Below are 24,143 nucleotides of genomic sequence, written 5' to 3' on the forward strand. Positions count from 1 at the left end.
AATCAGTCAGCTGTTTTCGCACTAGAATCGAGAAATTTGTACAAGCGAAATTAGCCAGCAACCGGCTTACACCATAAAGTGTGTACGAATTTGTATCGTGTACGGTCTTTTCGTCAGAGAGCAATGTATCCGTCACACAGCAATGCAACCGAATGTAGTTATCGTACAAGCTAGAGTGGTGTAGCACTTGGCGTTCCAGTAAGGAACAAAGCGAGACGAATTGATTTCAGAAGCTTATCTATCTATCAAGTATATCGAGCGCCGTAACGAAATTCTTTGAAACACGTCGATCTGTTGTGACTCTGTTCAGGTACCGTTCCTTCACTTCGCGGTGGTGTGGCTGGGTGTGACGAACAGCTTCTGGAAGGCGGTGGTCCTGGGAACCATGAGCCCCCAGTTCCGTCTGGCGGTTCGCGTGCTCTGCCTGACCTTGTGCTGCCGGCACAGGCGGCTTCCACCGGAGCTGCTCGGCCTCGACGACGATGATTAGGAAGCCGAGCGACGGGACGCCAACGAGAACCAGACGATGGAGAAACGCTTTTCTTCGCGCGCGCGCGACCGTTCCACACGCGCCACCATTCCTAGAGCATCGCTTTTTGTCTCGGTTCGAGGTCGTTCTTGCATCCGCCAACGTTCTCTCGGACACTTCTTCGAGGGCTGAGACTGAGATTCTTTGTTCCGAAACAACCGCCGCGACGCGCCGCCGTTTCGGGTTCCACGTCGGGCCGCCATCCAGAACTCGCCCGCCCCTCCCGTGGAACGGGTCGCGATGATCGATCGTATCCCGGTTTACGAACAAGCGAACCAAAAAAAACAAAAACAAAAACAAAAAAAACAAACAAACAAACAAAAAGAAGAAGAATGAAAGAAAGAAAGAAAGAAAAGAGAGGAAAAAGAAAAACAAAGCAAAACGAAACAGAGGAAAAACGAGACGAACAAAGCGCGAGATAAAAACGAAACACGCGACAAATTCTAAGGGGCGAAGCGATCCGAAACAAAAGGGTTGGTTGCCTGATTCGTCGAGGAACCGACCGGGTTCGGAGGATTTATACAACCGTCGGCTTTCGGCATTAGCCAATTTTAGACGCTTCGAATATATTACCGTTTTACGCGAGAGAGTTTCACTCCGATAACGATTTTATATAGCCTCGGGAGTGAGAGAAAGAGAGAAAGAGAGTGAATGAAAGAAAGAGAGAGAGAGAGAGAGAGAGAGAGAGAGAGAGACGCGTTCCTAGCCGAGCGCGATCGATCGGGGCAGCTCGGTCAAGTACAATAAAAAATGTTTTTCTCCTGATCAACGAGAAAATCGCACTCTTATGATAATAAATCCAGACCACAAAGACTAAATTCAACCATCATTCTCGGTTCTACTGATCGAACACCTCCCCCCCGCGATTACTTGCACCGAACGCCCGCACAGTGGTCCGGGAGTTCGCTTTCCGTGACCAAAATTGTTCCAGCGTTAATTCAAGGTTTCAGGTTACAAGTTTAGCAGGTCGTTGAATTCGCCCCGATACCAGCTAGAATACTAATCGAGTCAAAAATGTGTATTTACACATTGAAAGAAATCGAGACAGCCGGCATTTGTTATAAAACAAACATTTTCTCTCCAAGTTTTCGTATTCGAATTTTTAGCGAAGCAAATATTGACGAGGTCTCGGAAACATTTTCTTTCACCAGATCGTCGGAAATGTCTGAGAAATCGTAGTTTGTTTTGAAATTGGCTACGAACCCTGCAGTGACGAACGCGCTCACCGTTCGACTGTTTACCGAGGAGTCGAAATACCGTCGACACGTATTTGTTAATATTATTCTACGCGCGAACGTTGCAAGAACCCAAACTCGATATCCTCTTCTCAGCAATTGTTTAAGCTTTCGTATAAAAAAGATTTCACGCTGACAACCGTTTATTGTATTTTTTTAAACGCTCCTGAAAGATTAAATTGTTATAAATTTGACGTCACATTTGTAAATGGATTATCGAATGAATAAAACTAGATTCTTTACTTCGAGCGTTCAAATTAAAACGTTTCATTTTACTTTGAATTTTATGATTTCCCAATTGCAGTAATGTCTCCCTAACTGACGCTCAGATTGCACAGAAAAATGGACAATTTGGGAAGAGGAGATACGATTTTTCGAGCCATGCAGCTCGTTTTTATAGTTCTTAATAATTCGTAACTATGAAAACGAGCCGCAAAGCTGGAATAATCGTATCTCCTCTTCCCGAATTGTCCACTTTTGTGGACAATCTGAGCGTCGATTAGAGAGACATTACTGTAGAACGCCGTATCTCGGTACAGAATCATCCGATACGAAGAATATTTTGCATGCGGGAGCTATAAAGGGTTCTCAGTTTATAGCAAAAACAGGCTTTTTCGATATACTAAATTTAAGAGATTGAATTTTGGTCATGGAACGCGCTTCTTGCTCGGACCACTGTGGACCGTATCGTTCACGAACAACTGGGGAATATCGAACGCGAAACCGCGGGGCACACCGGTCGTTGGAGATCTGGTGTTCCCGGTTCCGGGCACGTTCGTTGCTTCTTGGAGAAAACTATTCGAATCACTGTAAACGTATAAGCGTAAGCGTATTCCTTTTTCTATGCAATCTCAAGTTAAATATAGTTGATTATATACACACACACGTCTACAGTCTATAATTAAAAGAAGCTATTCTGAAAGTGGAACAGAGAGAGTCGGCATATTGCGACGAACGAAAGAAAGAATCGAGGCTCAGAACTTCCGAGGAACGACTTCGAGCTTGCTGACTAGCGCGACGGACGCTAATATATCAGCCACTTCACCGATTTAGTTGGCCAAAATTCTTTCTAACGCGGGATTTTCGTTCGAGACGCGCCTATATTCGATTATTTATGATACTTGAACGCTTTCTTAACGAACACGTGACATGCTCGAACGAACCGAATTTTTGGTAGGATTTTTAGGACGCGGAAGGGTGAAAATATCATCCACTATGAGAAACATGAATTTTCTAGTTTCAGTTTCGTTAATCGTATTACTTAGATTTTGTGGGATTTTTGAGGAGTCGATTCTCAGAACTTGACGTGCCAAGGAATAATGTCAGAACACGAGGACTATTGGAAACTAATTCGAAACGATTGCTTAAGGGATTTTTTTATTTTAGAGTTGTCGCAATTATTTGTTCGATTGTTACGATCGAAATTGCATTCGTTATTCGTCCACAATTTTGACGATTTTATGACGAACTTACTTCTTCGAGATTGTCATCTTCTCGTTGGAATCAGTATAAATAACTGGCATCTTGAATTGACGTTTAGAAAATTAAAATTTCGGTGAAACGTGCGATCCTGGGTCAACATGGTGGTCCCAAGTCACGCAATTCCAATTTTTATAACTAAAATGCAAATTTCGTTTTAAAATAATAAATTCTTTCCTTCTATAATTATTTCAATCGATTCGAAATAAGATATCGACATTTTTAAATTCTTATTATCTGTCCACTGTTTAACATTGCAACTATTCGATTGTGCCAAAAAACGCATAAAGTTCTTAGTCGAGTTAGTCGAGAAAATTCAAAATCCCTTTTGTTGTCAATTCGTTGTTAATTTATATGCAGATTGATATTTCCTGGTTTCGAGTTGCTTAAACTTATTTTATACTTATTATGAAAGATTTCGGTTAAAGAGGGTTTTCATTGTAATTTATTTTGCGACATAAATGCGTCCAATCCGCAGTTTAGTTACAGTTGTTCTCGAGACAAAGCCGTTTAATTTATACACTGTTAATGCGCGGAGCTCTGAAAACGCTTATTTGCTTCACAGCAACAGAATGAACCAATTGCATTTTGATACGTCCAGCTCGTTTACCCCCATCGGATCGAACGCATAACAATAGTCTGAAGAGACTTCGGTGAAATCGACTTTTGGCCAGCTAGATCGGGCAAACAGCCCACAGCGTGCCGCGTCTCCGATCGTGCTTCGCTGACAGAACCGCAAGAGAGAAGCTAAAGATCGCTGTTCGATCGGAGATACGATGTGGCGGCGTTTCCTTTTCGTCCTTCATGGTTTGCTTTCTTTCTTCTCTCTCCGTGTAATGGACGCCGCGCTCTTGGTCACGTTCGCGGGAGCGCACGCGGACTAACCGTTGCCTATCTACGTCGTAAGATCACGCTCAATAAATGTCGTAGCGTACGAAAAAACGAGCTGTTTTGCCAATCACTAATATGTCGCGCGAATGGAATCGGAGCGGTGCGCGGTTTCGTTCCAGCGAGTCGAATCAATTACGAAGAGACGAACAAAAAAAAAACTTAACGCCGCGAAGTAGACACGATACACGTAAACACACATACACACACAGACGCGCGCGCGCAGGCACACGTACACGTACATACCTACGTACGCGCGCGGAAAATAACGAAAAATACTTGAAAAACAAAAAAAGAAACGAAAAAGAAGAGAACACTAGGTCAATTAACGGAGATGCCTCTACGAATGCGACGACGAATGCGTCGATCTGCGCGCCCGTAGAACGCCCATCCCATGGATATTCACTGAAGGGGACCCGATTGCGCGGACTCACGCTTTCTTCCTTCGTTCGATTCGGTAATCGACACCCCTTTTCGCCCCTTCTCTCTGCCCCTTCCTCCGTTCTCGCTCTTTCTTTGCGTCTTCTCCGTGTCTTCGAGATTACGAAACGATTACGAAACGACGCTGGATTTACCGGACCGGTCCAAACAATTGTTTTCAAGTTCTTTAAGGTTCTTCAGCGCTTGACCTGTTAACCGGGGAATTTACTTTCGTTCAACTTGTTTCACAATGGGCGACTTGTTTCGTCGCAGTGAGAAGTTATATTACATCGTCGCGATTAAAGTAATAACAAAAATCGCTCTTCGCTCGTTGATTATTTATTTCGACAAAATATTTGATGACGTATTTAGAAAAATATATAAATAGAATATTTACATCGCGCGAAGAGTTAATTGAACAAATTAAAATAATTAACTTTCGTTCAGCTTGTTTCACAATGGGGGACTTGTTTCGTCGCAGTGAGAAGTTATATTACATCGTCGCGATTAAAGTAATAACAGAAATCGCTTTTCGCTCGTTGATTATTTATTTCGACAAAATATTTGATGACGTATTTAGAAAAATATATAAATAGAATATTTACATCGCGCGAAGAATTAATTGAACAAATTGAAATAATTAACTTTCGTTCAGCTTGTTTCACAATGGGGGACTTGTTTCGTCGCAGTGAGAAGTTATATTACATCGTCGCGATTAAAGTAATAACAGAAATCGCTTTTCGCTCGTTGATTATTTATTTCGACAAAATATTTGATGACGTATTTAGAAAAATATATAAATAGAATATTTACATCGCGCGAAGAATTAATTGAACAAATTGAAATAATTATTTCGCGGTATGATATTTCTCGAAGCAATAGTACTTTTATTAAGTTTAATATTACTGTTATTAATATTACATACTATTGGTTACGTTTGCTCTCGAGGAATTAGGCGAAATGTCTTTCAATTAATCTGAATGGTTCTGGCGTCAAAGCAAATTGAAATAATTATTTCGCGGTATGATATTTCTCGAAGCAATAGCACTTTTATTAAGTTTAATATTTCTGTAATTAATATTACATACTATTGGTTACGTTTGCTCTCGAGGAATTAGGCGAAATGTCTTTCAATTAATCTGAATGGTTCTGGCGTCAAAGCAAATTGAAATAATTATTTCGCGGTATGATATTTCTCGAAGCAATAGCACTTTTATTAAGTTTAATATTTCTGTAATTAATATTACATACTATTGGTTACGTTTGCTCTTGAGGAATTATGCGAAATGTCTTTCAATTAATCTGAATGGTTCTGGCGTCAAAGCAAATTGAAATAATTATTTCGCGGTATGATATTTCTCGAAGCAATAGTACTTTTATTAAGTTTAATATTTCTGTAATTAATATTACATACTATTGGTTACGTTTGCTCTCGAGGAATTAGGCGAAATGTCTTTCGATTAATCTGGATGGTTCCTGGTTGGATGATGACTGTCCAAGGGATGACACTGTTAAAAATGACACCGTTGTTGCGGTGTTTGAAACGAAACTATGCAAATTTGAAGTGTTGCCATATGGTCAGGCTAGGTTTTAACGTAAAACGAAATGCCCTCCATATATAACTTTTAAAAATTGCCATGACGAAAAAAGCCGACATACGCATTGGCGTTATCTTTCTGATGTGACGAAATATTTCGTCACACCCGGTTAACAGGTGAAGATTCTTTCATTTTAGAGCTGTCAAAATTGTTGGTTCGAAATCAGTGCGAAAGTTCGTGTCCTATTTCAATACATATCATTGGACTGTGTTTCTTTACGCAAAATAAACATCGTCCAAGTTAGCATAAGCATTGCAAGAAACTGAAGGTTAGACGAACGTCGTGTTTCTTTCCATTTAACCTTTGAATTGCGGTTATCGGTACGTTTTGACCCAATGTGCCCGATTTTAAAAGTCATCTAATTACTCGATTTAAGTAAAAAATTTAATTGAATAAATTGCTGTTACACTGGAAACACCGGAAAGAATAATAGATCTATCGGAAGAATTTTCGATGCTATGGTCAAATTGAAGTTCGACGTGTGGGTTCTGTTGTTAAATAAACAATGTAGTAACATTCATTGAAATCAGGCATGAACTTTTGCACCGGTGGAATGCAACGATGTTATCGTTAGATACGTTAATTTCAGGTGAGACGAGTCCATTTCGTGTAAATACATTATGAAGAAGTTTCAATTTTCAGGTCAACTTTGATCGAAACGATTACAATGGTGCGTTTAGGCGAAACGAACGAACGCTCGTTCGGCCCCGGCCGCGACAAAATTTATTAATCGATGCTCTATTTAAATAACACGAACATTCGCTCGCGTACATAGTTCGTTACCGTTCGCCTTGTGTTACGAGCACCAATTTTTTCAAAGTGGAGGCGAACGACCATTCGCTCGTTTGGTTTGAACGCAGCGCACTGTATCGCAACCTACTGAAATCGCACCGCAATTCTCTTTTATTTATAAAATAGGAAATGCGAAACTGTGTCAAATTTTTCAACGTACAGATCTCTTCTGTCTCCGGTTTATATTATAATCAAATTCTAATTTTCAGAATTCATATCTTTAATTGTTCTCTTTTCTTAATTTCAGTTCGGATATTTCAATTAGGAAACAAATTTTTACCATCTTGACGTTCCTTCGGATTATTGAAGAGAGAGGGAGAGGGAGAGAGAAAGATATTGCTGAATATTAAAACAGGCCACTATATTCTAAACTATGGATCGCCTCAACAATTTCTATTTTTTTTTGCTCACAAAATCTATAATTCGTTTATTCGTAGCTTAATTTTATAATTGCGCATCCATTTAATTTTGCAACTATTTATTTTAGTGTAGATGTAAATTAAATTCACGATGCATTAATGTTATCGAGAAGATAGGTCACCACTCTTCAACTTGATCTATTGCTGAATAAATTAATTTGTTTTCACGATAATTTTAATTTTTGTTTATAGAACGTGTAACCGAAAGTGAACCGGAAGATTCATCGAGCATGCGTTCTTCCGTACTCGATTATCGCGAAGTCGAAATTTCAAGCAAACGAAATTTTATTTCGTTCTCTTTAGTAATACTTAATTTATTAATTTTAACCGCCTTCTGTTCGTTTACGCTACGATTTCAATCGCATCATTTATAAGTTTCACGCAAAATCGTTTATTCGTAGCTTAATTTTATAATTGCGCATCCATTTACTTTTGCAACTATTTATTTTAGTATAGATATGAACTAAATTCACGATGCATTAATGTTATCGAGAAAATAGGTCACCACTCTTCAACTTGATCTATTGCTGAATAAATTAATTTGTTTTCGTGATAATTTTCATTTTTGTTTATAGAACGTGTAACCGAAAGTGAACCGGAAGATTCATCGAGCATGCGTTCTTCCGTACTCGATTATCGCGAAGTCGAAATCTCAAGCAAACAAAATTTTATTTCGTTCTCTTTAGTAATACTTAATTTATTAATTTTAAGCGCCTCCTGTTCGTTTACGCTACGATTTCAATCGCATCATTTATAAGTTTCACGCAAAACTGTATACAATTTTCAATCGAAATCAACGAAACGTAATAATTTATAATCACGAGAAGATATTTAAAGATCGCATGCAATCCACTTAAAAATCTGTTTCGAGCCCGACCCAAAATTTCATATCACGAAGAGGTTCGCTTCTGAGAATGATTTCTGAACTCCAAATCTACGTCACGGTATATAAACTTGGCACACAACTGGTATTATTTTAGTAAAGATATCAAATTGTTCGAAACGTGTTAAGCTGACGTAACGGAAGTAAGTAAAATCGAATATGGGTCCCTTCCTAATTCATTCGTAGCGCTTGAGTGACGCTAACAATAAGATTATAGTTGTGTATTATAGATAGTTAAAATATAGATTGTATATAAGATTGTATGTGAGTAAATCGTGTAAATGCTTACACAATAGAAGAAAGTTGCCAAAACGTCGACTCCTCGATCGAACTGCCATGTGTTTTGAACAAGGAAAATCCGTAGCGTGATATCGACAACATTAGGTAACTATGCCTTAGAAATTCAATACACTTCTCTAATTGAAATAAAATGAAGCGTCAGGTTCGTCCAAACGAAAGAAAAATATTCATTAAACTTATTAGTTGTATTTTTTATATTCTATACGATTCTTGTTTCAAGTAACTATTTCATAAAAACTCGAATTTACATGATACTGCACAGCTTAATGATTTCCGAAAGTTTGAAACAATTGACGTACATCCCTGTCCATAAATCACCAGATATTTTACTTATGGTGCATTGGTAGATTTATTTAAACAAATTTAAATTCACAAGATTTACAGATACTGAATGCAATATTTGATATAAATCCTTTAAAATGAATCGTTTAAATTATTTAAATTATAAATTTATGCGGTTCTCCAGATTTATATAGATTTTATTCTAAACATATTACTTTAGAATTTTATTCTATATAATGAGTGATATTATATATAGGTGCATTATTAAAATGAATTGTTTTAATTTTTTGTATTATAAATTTATGCGGTTCTCCAGATTTATATAGATTTTATTCTAAACATATTACTTTAGAATTTTATTCTATATAATGAGTGATATTATATATAGGTGCATTATTAAAATGAATTGTTTTAATTTTTTGTATTATAAATTTATGCTGTTCTCCAGATTTATATAGATTTTATTCTAAACATATTATTTTAGAATTTTATTCTATATAATGAGTGATATTATATATAGGTGCATTATTGGTATATTTTGCAACAATTTTTACTATCAGCTACTCAATTCCAACTCTTATAATTTTGATTAATAAAAATAAATATATTTACATACGAATATATAACAGGATCTCGTATTTGTTTTATATTTATTTGTAAATTTTTAGTAATATTAATTTTATTCTTTAAAGGGATATTATTTTTTATGGGAATATTTTATTTAAATATTTTAGGTATAATTACTTATTTAGAAACTTTCAAAAATATTACATATTATGAAAAAAATTATGAAAATATTTTGGAAAAAATGTTAGGTGCTAAAATGAATAATTTATATTAACATTGTAAGAATAAATTCTACGAACAGGCTTATTTTGAGGAGTAAGTAAATGTCCGGTGACTCAACGGACAGCGGTGTACAACATTCTACAGCCCTGAATGTCGGAATTGTGCTGCTTTTTCGATAAACAACTGTGATACGCTGACAATCGCAATAGCCTATTCACCAAATTCGATACATACAATTGCTATCTATCGTTTCGCAGTGATTATGGTGTGGATAGACAGCTGTTACGGTAAATAACCAGGCTTAATAAGGACATACGTATAACGACTTTCGATGTTCGAATGAAGGTATTCTCGGATAAGGTTACACCGATATCACCGACACCGTTTTGATCGACAAGAATTCGCCGAAAGCAGGTTTGACCGACACCAATATTAATCGACAACATCGATCGACAGTAACTTTGAAAGACGTACGTACGCGCATACATATTCACCGCTTGCACACACACACACACACACACACCGTCGCCGGTATGTAGCCAAGAAGTATATAAATACTTTGACCTTTTGATGACAAAAGTACAACCACTGAGGGAACGTTGTTATCGGTCGATGCTGCCGTCGATTAAAGGGTCCCACGGAGTAAAAGCGAAATGTTTACAGTGACAGGCAAACTGCCGTGCCCGTTTACACCGAAGTGCTGAAGTTTTTTCTGCGCTTAGCTTCCAGTCCTTTATTATGCGTGCTAGACTCCATCTCGAGTATAGTAATCCGTTGAAATAAATATATATGCTATTTTCATATCATTCCTTTCTTTCAATTCTTTAAATTCTTCTCGCGACAACGGAAATGGATTAATTTTGTTAGGTTTTCATGAATTAAATATAATAGTGATAATAATAATAATAATAATAAATATAATATAGTAACAATATAATAATAATAATAAGCGAAAATAGATCAATTTTTGTTAGGTTATCATGAATTTGAATAAATCGAAAGAGTGTCGATGATTCAAGTGTCCGCCTCTGTGATAAATGTATTTCGTCAATTTATTATTTTTTATTATATTTCGTTCGTTGGAAAGTATTCACAATTCAATGACCGCATATTTAATTTTTGGAACATGTCTATATTGAAATTCTTGAAATCTTTAAAGTTTAGAGATTATTTCTATGTTTCTTATCATGGTTTCCGAAGAAATAATGTTCGGCTCTAGTCTCGTTCACGATTTTAACGAAAATCTGAAACTCGCTGTCTGAAAAGAATTTTCATCGTGAAGAATTATTTAAGTTCCCAAAGAAGTTGAAACGTGTTTAAACAAAGGCTAGACGAATACGTATAATTCGTTCTTCTGTTAAAAATGAATCGACGCAAACGTAAATCTGTTAAATCGATCTAAATCATCGTTTCGTAATTTTTTTACTCGCTCGCTTCTCTCTGGTACATTTCGGATCGTTTCGTAAATATCGATAAAATCGTTCTCCTTAATAACATTGCCAATGTAAATAGCTGGAACGTGTACAACGCGATACAGAAAAAAAGGTGAACGGGAAAAATATTTTCGTCGTCGAGGAATCGATGAACGAAGGAAACCGTTCGATTCGAGCGATTCTATCGGAACGTAGTTTTTTTTTGCTGACCGGGAATCTAATTTTAAAGCTGCCGGTGTTTCCTACTGGAACGGCAATCACCTTGCAAGAAACGCGGGATAATGCAAGGAGGCGAAAAAACTTGGTGAAAACGGTTTTCCGTGGGTGGAGAGAAAGCAGTGCTATAAATAAAACACGCAGTTCATTTATAACCCGACGGTCTATAGCGAATAAAGTCGCGGAGGCACAAACGCTGCACCTATAACCGCGACTCTCCTTAGAAGCTGTTTCATAAATGTTGTTTTACGTTGCGTTTTACCGTGTGTTCGCGATCGTAAAACGGCCATTGGAATTTATCATTGTTACAACGCCGAGCAAATATCTCGACGCAAATAAGAGGTTAGATGAAACGGTTGATGTTGTTCGGACACTTTCACTCAAAATATGATCTCGAATCTCTGTTTCAAAACACAATTTTTTATTAACATTGTTTGCCAGAGTCCTGGTATAATTGATAAAAATTCGACAAATTTTCGAATAGCTTTAAGGATACGAAACACGCTCGCTGCGCGTTAAAAGTAAAATTTAATATAATAATAAAGAGCATTTTGATTCGATTATCAATGGTATAATATGTGTATAAATAGTATAATATAAATCAATAATTTCATATTTTCATTGTTATATATATATTTACGAGATAATGATTGAACTTCTTTTAGAGAAAGCACAGTTACACTTCGATCTAATAATCACAAAAATTCTATAAAATCGAAGCAATTTACTCGACGAAATAGAAATTGAAAAGTTAACTTTCTTATATTTGATATAAGACTACCTGGTACATGGAATACAGTGGCATTTTAAATGTGAACGAATAATTCTGTCGTCCACGTGTCGATAACGCGACAGTCAACGTGTATTATAGCTAGACCACGGAACTTTATGCAAAATAAAATAGTTGTTATTTAATTTCTAGGAAAAACGTTGGAATAGAGACATATGCTTCTTTTTTGTTAATAATCTGGATAAATTAATAATAATGGGATGTCATATGAACGTATAAAATCTGCTGATCATTTATCACCGTACGCAAGATAGGAAAGGTATGAAAACAGTTTCATCGAAACAGCTTGTAGAAGAAACGCATCGTTCGCTCGTCGAGATTCGATTATCTAAATGCAGTTTATCCGTTGTGTCTCTAGTTTCGTATCTTTGGGATTTCTATACACAATAATGTCTCCCTTACTCACGCTCGGATTGTCCACTAAAATGGATAATTTGGGAAGAGGAGATACGATTATTCGAGCCTTGCGGCTCGTTTTTATAATTGTGGACAATTTATAATTATAAAAATAAACCGCAAGGCTCGCGAATAATCGTGTCTCCTCTTTCCAAATTGTCCATTTTTGTGCGCAATCTGGGCGTCAATTAGAGAGACATAACTGTAGCGACGATATGTTTTGAAACAGCTTGTAGAACATGCACCGGGTCACCTCAATTTAACAGGGACACGCGGACAATCTTGTGGAACGGATTTATAGGACCGATGTTTGCGCAGCAATTCTCTGAGAAACGATTCATAATGCACAAACACATTTGTCCATAAGAGAGACAACGCGATAACTCTAAGATTATTTATGACTCGATGAATCACGAAACATTTCGCTCGGCGACGGAAAGAAAGTTGAATCACTCGGGGCAACGTTGGACACGTCACCTCCATTATTCGAGAATATTGTTTACAAACCGCGCAACAGTTTTCGAAGCTCGCGCGTCGAACACGCTGCACATAATTAAAAGTTTTCGATCAGCTTCATTTCCGAGTTTTAAGTCCCGGTTTCTCCCATTGTTGCCGCGCGGCGAACTTTAACATTTAATGCTAGATCTCGGCTCGAACCAATAAATCGTATTGTGTACGTTCAGCTCGCTGGAAGGCTCGCGAATGCCGAAGTGAATTTTATCAATTTCCGTACGACCTTTCGAAGTTGAAAACATTCTCAGAAGAAGAACCGCGGCGACGAAACAGTTCGATCGTCGATTCATGAAAAGGATGTTCCATTTCAGACGTATTTTACTTTCGGTTTGGACAGAGAAAGCGTGAAACAGAAAAATGATTATTTAGTAAATTATCATACGCAAAGCTTGAATATCTGCATTGCTATTTCAAAATTTAATATTTAATTTACTCCTGCCCTAGAAAAGCACACCTTCGCCTAAAAGTCTCCGGACACCTATTTGTTTACCGATATCATTGATATCGATTATTTATCGTGTGACAAACATTGTGTTATCATCGAACATCGCAAGTAATATTTACTAATAGATAATGTTAGTAATTATTAGACTGCGGATCTTTGTGCAACATAAAAGTTATCCGCATGTAACAACTTGAAGGCAGTGTGATGTTCCTTATTTTTAATTTGCCTATTATTGTCATAAATGCATAAAATTCACAGTCTAGTAATAATTGATATTAACCGACAACATTGGCATTGTTCTATTTATATATACCAGTTTCATTTGTTTATTTGCGTCCATTTATGTGGATACCTGTGAGTTTGATCTCTCTATATATATATGTATACAAACGTTTATATTTAAAATGGTGCGAATTTTTCTATTGTTTAACGTCACAAATTGCGATAAATAGTATTTACGTTTAATGTATCATTAATACCGTATTTATTTTTTGCTAGGTGTCCGGACACTTACGGTAGTGTAAGTGCGCAACGGAAAAGAGACAATGGAAGAGAAAGAAAGAGAGAGAAAGAGAAAGAGAAAGAGAGAGGGGAGATAATTGGACAGAGAAACCATAACAAAAAGATCGTTCCCGCTACGCTCTGAAATGACGTTCACGGAGCCACGTGAGCAGATCTTGAGAACTCCTGGATGTGGTGAACGTTAACCCTTTTAAAAATGAGAACTCCACTACGCAAATCGGTGTCTAGAAAGTCTCAGCTTCTACTCTATTTTTTACTCCTAGCCTTCGTGTTTTACTAATCTGTAAGGGTCTTCGACTAACAAATAAAAAGAATCGTGAGGTAAACGCGAAAAACCCGCACAGGGGACGCGTGGGTTACTGTATTTAGTTGCGCGACGGTAAACAAATTTTCTCGTGCCATTTTGATATACGAAGGGTGATCGAAGGGTTAATGTGCCCGGAGGTGGTCCGACAAAACGCGGACGACTATAGACGCGCGAATCGTCAAGCGTTCTCTCGATATTTTACCGGAAGAAATCGGAACGAGCCGGGAAACACGGATTAAGTAGGTCGAGAAAAGAGGCGGTACGTGTCGGGGGATGATGGGTAACGTATACGAAATAACGAGGGAATGTGTTGGCAATATTCTCTGGTGTTACGATGTCGTAATTATAGAACTGAATCAAAGGAAACTTTTAACTGTGTTATAGTTGAAACGTTAGCTATACAAATAGTGTCCCGGCTAAAAACAAACTATACCGACGCGACTAACCGGACTTTCGCGAATCCAACGTGCATCTTGGCAATTAAATCAATCGACTGGCAGCGATATCTACCTTCGTTCAGACTCGTCGATTAAATTGTTTTCAACGGGGTGTTCTCTGGAGAATTTCTTTTAGGACAGTTTCGTCGCACTTTGACTGCCGCGTCGCTCATATTGGAACTAGTCGCTCGAATTTGAAAATTAATTTTCACGCTGATTACACACCTTCCCGATTTAAGTATTCACTCTCGCGAAGCAGTAACTAACGCTTTAAATAAAGTATAAGATGTCATACGCTTACCGACAGAAATTAAGAAACATAATGATGAAACATCTGAAAAACAGATGCGTACTCTTGGGTGTAGTGAACCTTTTGCGATAAAAATTTGTATCGTGTCAACGAAAATTTGATTTTACTTTTTCATAATTTTTGAATTTTCTATCTTTATTTTATTTCCTTGTTCTGTATTCTTTTGTTATTTTTATTACTTCTTTCATTTGTTGTATGCACAAAATAAAACAATATTGCAATGTAAACGATGCATTATATGCATCACTGTAACATGTACTTTCAATTTGATAAGACGTATATTTATTAAAATATCAAATTTCAGTCAAATGTTAACTATATGCGAAGTTTCATAACTTTTGTAGGCAAGCGTAACGTTGGCATAACGCGATATAAGATTGCATTGATACAGATCATATTAAACAAGAATTTTTAATTGTCGAAGTATTATAATCATCGGCAGTCTTCTTACATGCCCTGAAAGCATCAGGGTTTTATTTTGATTTTATTAAATTCGATGAGATTTAAAAATAAAAATTCTTCCGTAACAGGAGCAGATATTTCGTTAATTTATATAAACGAATTATTATAATGATATCAAATAGTTATTCTGGTTATAAACCAAAAATTATAATATTATAATATTAAATAAATCCAGCGTATAACAATTCAGTGGTTTATTAATTTTATAGAGGCCTTTCAAATAAACGTTATAGAAAAATGTGTTCCTGTTAACTTTCGTTAAACTTCGTTAACTTTGTTCTAAAATATATGTTCCACGAGAACCTTTTTTTGAAAATGTTCCAAACTCATTTCGGAAAGCTCCACAGGATCAAATATTTCGTTGAACGAAACGTACAAGTTCGAACCAAATTTTGTTCGCAACTACCTGATTTAAATCGTTCTTCTGTAAATTTATCATTTTAATAATCATTTGAAAACGACGCTTCCACAGAGAACACCCCCTCGATTCTTGAACATTCGCGTGACAAATGTCCAATTCGAAGAAAAAAGGGTCGACGAATCGGGAAACAAAGCAGAAATTGCAATGTAAAAAGATCGTGACGTGTACACGTTTCTCCGTTTCACCGAGTATCCGATCTCCTTGAATTCGCGTGAATTTTTAGCCGGGGTTGGACGCGGTGCATCAAAGAAGAAAGAACACTATGATTTCACCTTCGAACGTCTCTTCGTTGTGTGCGTGTGTACATATTAGATCGCGCGTGACGCGGTTCTTCGTCCAGATCCGTCGTTGCAAGTTTAAACTTCGTTTAAACTTCTATAATGCTATCTCTCGGGTGCACATTGTGGCCTGGGCCGAACCGGAAGCCGGACCCTGCGAAAGCGTCATGATCGATGCCGTGATCCTTCTCTGCCGCTATCGAGATGTATTCATCTCCAAGCTGTCGACGCGACGGTCGGCTGAAAGATTTTATGAGTTTCTCGAACTTCTCCTTTTTCGCTGTCGTGGAACTTTCGAAGTGTTTAAAGGCTAATAGACGGATTCCGAGACTTATTTCTTTCGCAGGAAAACAGGGGTGGCTGCTTGGAAGGTTGTTTGAGGTTGAGTTGCGATAAATCGATGAAGCACTTGGAAAATAGTTTCGCTTCAATTATTCATATCGAAAGCTTACGGGCTCTGATTCTTCGGAGGGAATTCAACGAGGGATGGGAAGTTTGCGAACTTCGTAACGAATAACTTACGTAGAAACAATTTGTATCGGATTACGCGAGATCGTACAGTATCGTCTTTTTCCGATCGCTGCTAATCTTTATACTGAATAACAATTTCCTGCCTCATTTGCTGGACGTAAGAGACACACAGTAATGTCTCCCTAATTGTCGCCGAAATTGCGCACTAAAATAGACAATTTGGGAAGAGAAGACGCGATTATTCGAGCCTTGCGGCTCGTTTTTTTATAATTACCGATTGCCGATAACTATAAAAACGAGCCGCAAGGCACGAATAATCGTATCTCCTCTTCCCAAATTGTTCATCTTTGTGGACAATGCAAGCGTCAATTAGGGAGACATTACTGTATATGCATCTCATTTTTCCTCCGATCGTTTTTGCAAGCTGAAAGTACTACCATGTACATCGGTACATATTCTTCGATCATTCAAATTTTTCTCTTGCTTGAAATTACATATATACTCGTTTTTGTTGCAAATGCGCAAAATCTGAAGTCTACCGATGACATTTATAAAACAACAAATTTTGTACACTGTTAAAATTGATTGTCGTCGAACGTGCATCGTTCTTCGTTAATAATTTGAAATCACTGGTTCATGTTCGTGTCGTATCTTTTATTTTATGTAATTTAAAGATTCGCGTAATTTTCTTTGAAAAAACATTTCTACATTACGAACAAGGAAAAATGATCGAAAGTGAAAATTTTAGTTTGAACAGAACTTACAAAATAGAAAAATACAAATTCATTCGTAACACGAACAAATTGTTCATTGATATCGAACATTCAGTGTATTCGATATTAAACGATTATTACGGTTAAATTGATATTTTAATTATGTTATTTATTTCCATTCTATTCGTGTTCTTTGTGTTTCTCTTATGGAATATGTTTCAACGAACATGAAATAATTTGCTACCGTGGAATTTTTATTATACAAGTTTTAAAGTGTGTAATCCATGGGAACACTTTTTAAAACGGTTCCAAGGAGATTTTCATAAAAATCTCACAGGAACGTTCTTAGACGTGCATGTTCAAACAGAAGTTTCCTAAACACTTATTTATTTCAATTTCCGTTCGATTCTACGCGTTCTGCGCTTTCTAGTGTAATAACATGATATCAAAATTGTCGAACAACGCAAACAAGCGATCCATTTCCCAAATGACAAAAAACAAAACGTTGCTAAAAGCGTAAAAACGTTGTCTGCAATAGATCCGACTGGCCCTCGTTTCTCGAATTTCGCGCGAAACACGTAGAAGTACGATAGCAGCGACGAGGCATCTCTCGTCGCAAAATAAACGATACAAATCCGTTTCCGGCGTTAATCTGACCTATCGTTTCTCAGTCGAACAAATGCAGTCTCCAAACGCAACCACTCCATCATTCTGCGCGCAAACACTCTCAGCGGCGAAACAATCTCGAAGCCAAACACCGACCCATAAATCCGCGACTCGCGCTAAAGCGTCGTAAGTAAGAATGTCTGGCCTTTGCGACGAGCTTGCTTTTCAAATGGACGGTTTAGGTATTTATCAAAGCCGTGGCACCGCTTCCGCGGTATTTCATCGAACGGTAAAGCGACGCCCACGCGCCACTGTGCACCCGGGAAACCGCCAAACCGAGCAGTATTAAATTCCTCAGCGATAACGAGATTCTAAATATTTTAATGTCGCTCAAGGGGAAAGATGGAATGGGAGCAGAGCGATGCGGCGACAAGAAGAAGCGGGGAACGGTTGGGTGTGGGGTTCGCGATGGAAGGGTGGGAGGAAGGACGAGGGATGCGGAGAAAATAATTCGAGAAAAGAAACGCGCTGAAAAAGCGGAGACGGACGAGGAAGAAGCGGAAGAGGGGTTAACGGGTATTCGCGTTGTTACACAAAGAAGTACCGAAGCGTTGTTTCTTTCTTTGTTTTTGTTTTTTTTTATCTAGATGCAACGCGAATGAAAATGGCAAGGGGGGAACGGGGTCTGTGACGAGGTGGTTGAGGGAGGGGGATAGAAAAAGAAAAAGAATAAAAATACGCGAAGCTGGTCCCTGGCAGTTTTCCGGGCGGCCTCCATTATTAATGGTTAATTACATTTTTGTACCTAGCTGCTAGTTTTGTACTAGTTTTGTAACTTACCTCACCACCGGACATGCTGTTATTGCATATTTTAAGTGGTTGTTAAAACGGAAGGTTGGTCGATCACTGGCACGTGCTCGCTGTCATGATGCGGTTGTAGAATCGATGATCGTCCCGACGCTAGCCTCTGCTTTGTGTGGTAAATACGACCGGAACACGGTGAACAAGTTTTACGTTAACATTCTCTTTGCGTTTCGGTTCGAGGAGTTTGACACACCGAGTCAATTATCGCCTATAGTTGTATTTTACTCGTAATCGGTCGATACGATTTTCCTAGGGTAAACCGCGACACGGTCCGCGCGGCATTGTTGTCGCGTTCACGCTCGTCTTTCGTGGTTTCGTTCGGATACAATCGAGGGGAAAAGAAACGGGTCGCGCGAGACGCCGGACCGGGAGACCAATGGTGGAAAGATACGCCAACGTGTCGCGTCACCCGAGATCGCGAGAAATCAAGCGACATTCGAAGGCCGGTACTACAGTAATGTCTCTCTAACCGACGCTCAGATTGTCCACAAAAATGGACAATTTGGGAAGAGGTGACACGATTATTCGAGCCTTGTAGCTCGTTTTTTATAGTCCTTGACAATTCGTAACTATAATAAACGAACCGCATTTCAATCGTTGTACAGTAAACTAGACCCTCTAATGTCTCAAAAATATTCAAGTCATTCGGTCCAGTTTCAAAAACGTTATTACGTTTTAAATTTGTCCGATCTTTTGTCCATCGCTGTAATATCGATTCTGTATTAAATTACGAATTACAGTAATGTCTCTCCAATTGACGCTCAGATTGTCCACAAAAATAGACAATTTGGGAAGAGGTGACACGATTATTCGAGCCTTGTAGCTCGTTTTTTATAGTTCTTGACAATTCGTAACTATAATAAACGAACCGCATTTCAATCGTTGTACAGTAAAGTAGACCGTCTAATGTCTCAAAAATATTCAAGTCATTCGGTCCAGTTTCAAAAACGTTATTACGTTTTAAATTTGTCCGATCTTTTGTCCATCGCTGTAATATCGATTCTGTATTAAATTACGAATTACGGTAATGTCTCTCTAATTGACGCTCAGATTGTCCACAAAAATGGACAATTTGGGAAGAGGTGACACGATTATTCGAGCCTTGTAGCTCGTTTTTTATAGTTGTTGATAATTCGTAACTATAATAAACGAACCGCATTTCAATCGTTGTACAGTAAACTAGACCCTCTAATGTCTCAAAAATATTCAAGTCATTCGGTCCAGTTTCAAAAACGTTATTACGTTTTAAATTTGTCCGATCTTTTGTCCATCGCTGTAATATCGATTCTGTATTAAATTACGAATTACAGTAATGTCTCTCTAATTGACGCTCAGATTGTCCACAAAAATGGACAATTTGGGAAGAGGTGATACGATTATTCGAGCCTTGCGGTTCGTTTTTTACAGTTACGAATTGTCAACAACTATAAAAAACGAGCTACAGTAATGTCTCCCTAATTGTCGCCCAAATTGTGCACTATAATAGACAATTTGGAAAGAGGAGACGCGATTATTCGAGCCTTGCGGCTCGTTTTTTGATAATTACCGATTGTCAATAACTATAAAAACGAGCTACAAAAGGCTCGAATAATCGTATCTTCTCTTCCCAAATTGTCCATCTTTGTGAACAATCTGAGCGTCAGTTAGGGAGACATTACTGTAATTTGAAATAATTTCTTTCTATTCCGAATATTTTATTATTTTCATTTCACAAATGATATATACAAAAGTGATTACGTTTTGTAGTTAATTCGAATAAATTATTTCAAGTACTTTCCCGAAATAAGATAACAAATAATTTGACGTTTGACGTTGAACTAAATGAATTAATTGACCGAGAACATGGGAGTGTTTATAGTTATTCGCTCTCGAAATGGTCTTTGAATTCGATCATTCGTGTCGAAGATTTATCACTGTAGTAAACGAATATTTCAGCAACGTTGACCGATCGAAACTAAGAATATTTGAGACTTTATTTAGAAAAGTATTTGAGAAAGTACAGTAATGTCTCCCTAATTGACGCCGAAATTGTGCTGAAAAATGGTACAAGGCTCGAATAATCGTATCTCCTCTTCCCAAATTGTCCATTCTTGTGGACAATCTGAGCGTCAGTTAGAGAGACATTACTGTATTTTTCCCGTGATTTCACGCGCGACGCGACATTATGTATGTTTCCACCATGAATCACCGGCGGCCCGGCGTCCTGTATATATTTTCGGTTGTGATTATCATATTCTGCAGATCACAAAGCGGCGTATCGAGGTTCCACCTGAGATGATCGTGGATGCTCCGACGAACCATTTCAGCGATGAAGAAGGAAACAATGAGGAAACGATAGAGGCGTGATCGAATTCGTTATCTACAGAGCGACTCGTATTGTTGAAATTATAATTATACATGGTGGATCTTACGAATCGGACACGGAACGTGCGAGCGAGCTGTCTCGTGTTACACGACGTACGATTTCATCCGCTCACGTTCGGATACTCAAATACGGTGGCCGACGATTCCGTACGAATAAGCAAGCATCTTTTTTTGTTCAAATGTATCGCAACGCACTTGCTCGTCTTTATCGAAATCGAGAAAATTACTGATTTTGTATGCGACACGCGTACTCGTTGGTGAAACGACGTTGTCCAAAGTGTTGCGACACATGCCTCTTCCGAAAGTATTTCTTTCGACCCTGGTTGTCGAAATCAATTCGATTATTATTATAATAACGATGCAGACGAATCGATCGTTTCCGTTGGTCGCGCGACAACTTCGATCCGGTGTAACATATGGTCCATGTAACCAGGAATTGTCGCAAAGGGAGGCGTATCTCGCAACACATTATCCTCGAGATATTTCTGTGTGTGTGTTTGTAACAGTCGCCGTCGACGTTCGATAATTATAATTTTGACAATATCTACACGGAGAGGCAAAGATGCCTGCATAATCACGCTAATCGCTCCAGCTATACGGACGAGAAACGAAAGGCATCCTTGTTATATCGGTTGCGAAGTGAACGATAAAACGAAGAGATCCGAGGCAAGCGAGCGCGTTAGAAACCACGAAGATTTCGTTTGATCGCTGAAATGTTCGATCACACGTAAGCAATCAAAACATGAATTAATTCATAAGGCGGATTGTATAGGATGCAAGCATGCGTTGCAAGCGAGATGTTACCTGTTATATTTATACACATGTTAAATCAGAGAATATGTCGCGTCGGCGCGGTGTATGTCTTGCCGTTCGAACGAGATTAACTGAATTTCAGCGACCGTGCTATGTAAATATACGCAGAGAAGGGAAACGTGCGCGTTGTAAATATGCGGAAACCGCGTGCTTTCATCCTTGGGACACTGTTAAAAAAAAAGAAAAAAAAAACGAGAAATCTGCGAGGAGCGGGAAACGATTAAAGGGGACTCGGGAATCGAGACGGTGGAGGATTATGGAATCAATTCTGGTTGTCCGAGCGCATTAACGAGTGTACTAGATACGTCGTGATATGACTTTGACGATAACGGTACAATATTAACGATTATTGTCCTAGCGAATAGAATAGTAAGATGATATTCCAATAATAAACGGCGAGATCGTAGATATCGCAAATTTCACTCGATGTTGCGACTCGAAGGCTTTGTATTCATTTATCCTATCCTTGTTAGCAGACCGCGCAAAGATAAACGTTGGATGCGAGCACATGTTTTTACGGACACGTTCATTTCCTTATTACAGTGAAATATCGGAATCGGGCCGGCGGCGTAGAACGTTTATTTGTTGATCAGCAACGAATCGTTCATGATTTCTCTCCAGAAAAAGTCTACAATTATTGTGCCATTTTTTGATTAAATATAATGCAATAAAATTTTAAATATACATTATTAAACGAATTATGGTGTATTTATTGGTGCGAACGAAGAATCTCGCCGTCGTTCAATAGTGACAGATGTTGCACGGAAACTCAACAACCGAGGTTTTCCACCCTCGCCGTACCGGGCCCGGGTTTTCTCTGGCCCAGCGCTCGAGGCCTGACATAACCGTTCGACGCTCGATGCTGTATGTTGTTTGTTTAAAAAAAAAGTACGGTAAGATAATAGTAATAATAATAGTAATAATAATAGTAATAATAATAATAATAATAATAATAATAATAATAATAATAATAATAATAATAATAATAATAATAATAATAATGGTAATAATGGTAGTAATAATATAAGGACTCGACTGTGAGGCTCTGCGTGAACGCCCAACCGCAGGTACTACGAGAGTTAACATTTTAAAATTAATAGTGTGCAAGATTCCCATATGAAAGCGCAATAGTTTAAATGCGTTTAAACAGTTTAAATGGATTTCCTAGAGGTACGTCGTTAGATTTGATCAATTACGCGAGTATAAATTTGGAAAGAATTAATTGCGAAAAGTGATTCCGTTAGGATCCAGATGAAACGAAGGGCTCGTCCTAGTTTATCTTGTTTTTTTGTACACGTTTTGCTCGCATATAATTCTCGGTTCGTTCATAGCACTCTGATTGATGCTAAAAATGATTATTTAAAAATCGTCTGGGGTAGTTTCTTTGCTTATAGCCTATAAAGTTGCGCGCGTTCGTGGCCCCTTTTTTCCCTAGACATTGGCCAGGAAATGTAGGTCACGCGACGAAGGAGTTTTCAAGCCAGTGGTTACATAAACCCGCCTTAACCCTCGCTTTTACGTGAACACGCGATTAATATGACCGCTGGCATAACTTATTATTTATAATCCTTTACCTCTCTTTCATCGATCGATTTCATTGATCGACCGCCTTTCGTTTTAAATGACACATCAGAGTAATTAGAAACAATCTCAAATTAAACTATACTAATCCGGAAGACGTTGTTTTTAAATATTTCCAAAGTATTTACGCTATTCAAAACGGTTCAGCGATACATTGAATTACGCGCATAATTAATATTATGTAGCATCGCATTAATATCTCATTATATTCAATATTCATTAAATAAAATAATTCTTTTTACTTCTTCGCATAATTAATTGTTCGTCAAATAGTTCTTTTACTATTCGATATAGTACTGCATTAATATTCCGTTAAAATATAATAATTCTTATCTCAAATAGTGCTTACATAATTAATTTCTTACCAAATAGTTAGTTTGCTACTAGACGATACTTTCATTAATTTCATAATTCAGAACATTGCAAACAATTTTTCCGTGTTTCGAAGTAATAACGCATGTTGTCGTTATTACTTCGTTTAACGTAGAACTTAATTGATCTTTCGTGTAAAGTTGGACCGTTATGTTATGTCTTGGTGTTTGAAAGAAACATTTTTAATTAACATCGCGAATGATACTTTAGCTTGT

General features: G+C 37.8%; 1 protein-coding gene across 2 annotated transcripts in view; it reads left to right on the forward strand.

The window, feature by feature from the left end:
• DopEcR (G-protein coupled receptor DopEcR) overlaps positions 1–22,402 on the forward strand; it is a 29,814-nt gene extending 7,412 nt beyond the window's left edge. The window contains exon 4 of one of the 2 annotated variants that reach the window (XM_033466805.2): positions 311–22,402. In XM_033466805.2, coding sequence (XP_033322696.1) covers positions 311–490 — 180 coding nt within the window. In that variant the 3' untranslated portion in view covers positions 491–22,402. Of the gene's footprint in view, positions 1–301 lie in introns of both variants that reach the window. The other variant, XM_076520945.1, reaches the window with a different exon arrangement.
• Positions 22,403–24,143: the final 1,741 nt, after the last annotated feature.

Source organism: Megalopta genalis, chromosome 4 (genome assembly GCF_051020955.1).
Source record: "Megalopta genalis isolate 19385.01 chromosome 4, iyMegGena1_principal, whole genome shotgun sequence".
Lineage (NCBI taxonomy): Eukaryota > Metazoa > Arthropoda > Insecta > Hymenoptera > Halictidae > Megalopta > Megalopta genalis.